General features: G+C 32.7%; 1 protein-coding gene across 7 annotated transcripts; it reads right to left on the bottom strand.

Moving 5' to 3' along the window:
• Positions 1–792: 792 nt before the first annotated feature.
• LOC107819867 (uncharacterized) lies at positions 793–4730 on the bottom strand. Of its 7 annotated transcripts, none has more exons than XM_075254023.1 (4): positions 4527–4730; positions 3785–3871; positions 2310–2699; positions 793–952 (listed from the first exon to the last, which is right to left on the bottom strand). In XM_075254023.1, the coding sequence occupies exons 3-4, from the start codon at positions 2535–2537 to the stop codon at positions 872–874; spliced, it is 309 nt and encodes a 102-aa protein (XP_075110124.1). In that variant the 5' UTR covers positions 2538–2699; positions 3785–3871; positions 4527–4730; the 3' UTR covers positions 793–871. The 7 variants fall into 7 exon arrangements, with proteins under 7 accessions (XP_075110124.1, XP_075110125.1, XP_075110120.1 ...); XM_075254024.1 differs by having other exon boundaries at positions 3737–3871; XM_075254019.1 differs by having other exon boundaries at positions 3785–3886.
• Positions 4731–5321: the final 591 nt, after the last annotated feature.

Here is a 5321-nt window from a genome sequence, read left to right on the forward strand (position 1 = left end):
TGAACAATAATGGGGGAGATAAATAGTGTACCCCATATTTGAGGGAATACTATTCATCCCCCATTTTGGGGACAAAAATGGGGGAGGGTTGGAGCTAAATTCCCCCAAATATTTCCCCCATTATGGGGGATGAGGGCAAGGTTTGAGATGGCCTTAGAAAAAGATTTTAGTGGCAGAGGCGTGATCAAACGTACACTTACCAAAACAAACAGTAATTTGTTTCTATATGGAGTAGTAAAATGACACATTTCTCCAATTAAACAATAGGAGTATCACATTATACTACAAAAAAAGGGGTAAATAGTGGAGGTTAAAATTGCAGTTTGCGAAGGTTATAAACCTCCGCTATTTATTGTCACGGCGGTTGAGCACACCCCCGCAGTAAGCATCGCCACTATTATTTGTGGCAGATAAATGCGGGGGTTTCCCGAACCGCCATGACAGCAAAAACCTCCGCAAATTGCAATTTTAACCTCCGCAATTTCATGCGCAAAGCTAGATTATTATTTTTAAAATTTAATATATTTTTTTTGAGTGTGGGGGTTGTAAAAACTCCGCAATTTCTTATGAGTACACCCTAGGATCTGATCAATTTCTCTTTGGGGGTTTTAATTATCCACATCTATTTCTAAATATATTATAAAATTGATTTTTATCATCAATTTGCCATACCCTTTCCCTAATATCAATTGAAATATTTATGCTTAAACCAAAACATTAAAATTAATAAACATCAACATTTCATTAACAGTGAAAAATACTATGACAGAGTAGTATCATATGTCATCAAGCTAAATTAGAACATAGTTAACCGTCTATATTAGTAAGCTATTACATTGTCTTAATACATTCACTTTAATTAAAATGAATCTCAATGGTCACTGGGATTACTAGCGCCACGAGATCTTCTTGCATCCGTCGGTGAAATGGGTCCACTAGCTGCATCACTTGGCTGCAGCAAAAAGTATTAAAAAGCACAAGTATTAAGAGGAGTATACAAGTCATTGAGATAAAATATATGTTGTCTGCATCAAGCAGTTGCAGTGAGTATTGAAGCTAATACACATAAACTCTTGAAAGGAAAACAGAAGTGCAAAATTGGAAAAAAAATCATCATTGTTAATGACACCATATAGTCTTAACAAGTTAGAGTCCTTTTTCTATTACCCATAGGACATATCAACATTATAATGCTTTCTTCTTTCTTCCTAAAGCAAATACACTCACTGTGTTACCCAATTCAGTTGGCCAAATTAGTGGAAGCATAGACCTTTGTACAATTCTAAATGGACAATAAGTTTAGAGAGGCGAGAAACAACAAGCACATACACACAGAAAATTGCAAAAAATAAAGCTAGCAGCAAGCTATTCTCACGAGAAAATGCAGATAAAGAAGTTCAAAATTTCTCTTAGAATAGAAGGGTGAAAATAATATGAACGTAGAAGTATGAAGCTTAAAATAACAAAGAATAATGTATTAATTGTTCTTAGCCTGGAGATTTATGGTACTGAGGAGTTGATGTTTAAAACACAATCTTATTCCCCTATTATACATGTAATATTTATAGAAGACTTCAATCAAAGGAAATCGGCTAATCCATCATGCCTTAGACCAAGCATTTTCAAGGAATGTAAGAAATAGGGGAAGAAAGCAGTGGCTTGTTGATGGTTGATCGATCAATGAAAGTCCACTTAGTTTTTGACTTTTCACTATAATGCCTATCCATCAAAGTATGCTGTAAAGCTAGATAAGAAGCTAAAATTGTAAACCTGTCCAAAACTACTTATAAAGTATATCACGGGCACAGTCTATGTGAACTTGTTAAGTAATCGGCAAACATCTTTATTCACTATATGATCCCTAAATTTAGATGCTGAAACGGGACTAGTACAACAACCAATCATACAGACTAACAACAACAGAAAAAGGGCATTATCTTTTAGAGGACGAAGGAGGGGACAAATTACTCAACAATAGTACTATAGTTCTAAGGAGGATATAATATTATAGTTTTCTATCTGAAGATTGTTTCTTTTGAGAAGCATCTAAAGATTGTTTCTCCAGAACGTGTTTTAAGGAAATAAAGGTATGGAGCAGCTTAACTAGAGGAAATTTTAAAAACATATGTGAAGAAGTAAATAAAATGATCAATACCAATTCAACATAAGAACTGCGAAGGACTGCCTCCAGCGGATAAAAGCTTTCTAATATCTTTTACGCATGTTCTAACAATAAGATACATTTCAATAAATAAATAAATGAATAATCATATTTTTATGCATTTCAATATGATGTTTCAGAAAAATACCTGAGTTTCTTTTTTATAACGGTAGTTCACAAAGGAAATCCATTGATCCCGAGTAATACCCACCGGAACACTATCCATAATCTCATCTTTGGTTTTTAATGGGTCTTTAAACTCATACCACAACTTCTGACTACTTGCAGCCCACTTCTTTGCAATAGAGCGATAAACATATCCTCGTGAAACTTCCTCAATGGTCATAAATTTTAGTCCGCCACTTTGCAAATCCATATTTAGGACAAGGACACTTTATTCTATCTCCAACAACAGCATTAGCAAATGCAAAATCTAAAAACTGATTTAAACCAAATAAATATTCCATCGTGTTCCTTGGCTTTCTAATCCAAGATTTATCCATAGAAAAGTATTAAATTTCAAGTGCAGCTGATGAACCTTACAAAATATAAAGAGAAAATATCAGTTCTCTATTATTAGAATAGAGAATATTAACTATGAAGCAATAAATACATACAACAAAAGCCATCTATAATCATAAACACTACCAAACTTGAAAATCCTATAACAAAGAATGCATTTGCATAGTCACAGTCAAGTTACACCCAATTTTGGAGTCACATTTGCTATTGAATTGTCGATATGGCTTAACCCTTCCATCAGAATGTGCTAAACAGGAATAGAAGGCTATGATAATATTTCTAAACCTTTCATCAGTGTAGTTTATGTGTGTATCCCATAATAACAGATTGTACATATTGTCTGTGTATATAATCTAAATATTTACACTGTCAAATTGTGGAAATATGACAATGTAAAACTTAAACTCTTCTCTCTGAATTCATAGCCAAGTCATAACACTTGATCTTTCTAAACATGAGTCCTGACTTTTAAGGTTCATGTCGAACTAGTTATTTCGCTTCCTGCTTTAGTTGAGGAGTAATTGACAAAACAAAAAACATGAAAAATATCTCTTTGTTTTTAATTGCTTGCTTTAAACATTTCTTTTATTTTTTTTGGCGTTGTTTCAACAAATACATTTGTTTAGCAACTAAGAGTAATGCCAGTTTCTATGATTAATAATGACAGAATACCATATAAACTACGTAAATATTATTAAAAAAATTAACTTGTACAACAAATTTTCTGCTACAGAATTTTTGCAGTAGTTGTGTTTCCTAAAACCTTCACCCTACCAAACAGATGTCATATCAACTTCCATGTATGTATATACCAACTCAATCAAAAAAAATATAGAGTGAGTAGACAACTATTTACTTAACACCAATATATTACAACAATTTCCTTGAAGTAGAGTCAAAAACTAGTTGTCAAAATTGCAGAAGTTACTGAAGGGACTGTTCAGGATTGAAATCAAGGAATACAGTTTTATAAAGTAGTAAGCTTTTGTACAAACAATCCACATATAACAAGGTGCTTATTCTCATGAACAACAGCAATTTTGCAGAACTAACCAATAAAAAGTACAAATTTCATAAGTACATGAATTCTGAGCGAGACACCTTGAAGTTGGGATTTAAGCTTGTACAAAATTTTTCAATCTGATGCCTCGTCCTTATAAGATCTTTCGCTATCACCTTTACAGCACCCTAGCATCAAAAGAACTTCAAATCGCACAGAAAAATCAAATTCCCATCACCTTAGATTGAGGCAGACCCTATACTCAAATGTAACATCAGCTTAGACACTGTAGAATATCACATCAGCTTTCCACAACACCAATGCAGCAGTCTCAGTTTACCAAAAGTGTGTGATTCTTGGAAAATGGCATAAACTTTTGAACTTAAAATCAAAAGATTTCTGGAGAGAAATGTACTATACATAAAGGAAAGATTTCTGTATGGTATGAAAACCATACAGAAATCAAAGATCTCATTCACCTTTAGAACCAGATAGAACTAAAAATGAAGAATGTAAAGCATTGGGAATGACTCAAAGAAATGTTCACCAAAATTCAATTAATTCTTTTTAACTATATAATATAAATTTTACAGTTTTAAGCTCAAGAAGCTAAACCGTATTCACTAAAATGTCTCCAGTTTGACACAACTATATTATTACCTATTCTTACCCCCTGAAGAATGAAAACATCAGAAAATAAAACTTACTGGTTACGCCTAATTCTATAAACAATACTAGCAACCGACTATATGTTAATGGCACATTCATGCAACAGATTTTTTGCCTTCAAGTGGAGATTCAAGTAGGCTTGTAGAAAAATGCAAGATTTATCAATTAAAATACCTGCAATCAATATTTTGCGCTTTCGCAGCTGGAAAACTCGTAATCGATCTCCTAAATAAAACTCAAATTAGACTATTGAATCAAGTGAAACACTTCCATATGATGGGGAAGAACTAATGTATTCTTCAAACTGGAGGTGGGAGTATTTTGTTGAATAACTTGATTAATGAAGAAGCGGTGGGAGTATTTTGTTGAGGCGGAAGTTTCTAGGGTGAAAAAGATATTGGGAAAAAATTGGAGGGAAAAATTTATAGTATTTTATTAAGACTTAAATTTCCAATTTTAAAAAATATATTGGGGAAAAATTGGAGGGAGTGTAAAATAAATTAGCCGCTATTATCTTAGGGTTGCGAAATTATGCAAATTGCGGAGGTTACTTATACTTTTCGCAAATAAACCTCCGGAATTTACTTGTTTGCGGAGGTTACTTATACCCTCCGCAAATAAACCTCCGCAAATAAACCTCCGCAATTTATCCATTTTTTTATAGTGAATTATTTACCGTCGTAGTATATACTTTTGTTGACATGGCTACTGTCTATAGACATGAGTAATTTGATAATTTTGTGATACTCTTTTATGTAGATTTAACTTAGAACTGAGTCAACTGACCATGTTAATCTTTTTTATACGATCAGCATAATTTACTAACTTATCAAGTTATTTTCCATCTTATATTATATAAAGTTACTTGTGATTTAATAATATAAAAAAAATTCATACTGTTAATGCATGATAATTGAAATTTTAAGTTATAAGTATATATAATATGAAGCGGGGCTTTGGAGCAACGGT

This window comes from Nicotiana tabacum, chromosome 5 (genome assembly GCF_000715075.1).
Source record: "Nicotiana tabacum cultivar K326 chromosome 5, ASM71507v2, whole genome shotgun sequence".
Taxonomy (NCBI): Eukaryota; Viridiplantae; Streptophyta; class Magnoliopsida; order Solanales; family Solanaceae; genus Nicotiana; species Nicotiana tabacum.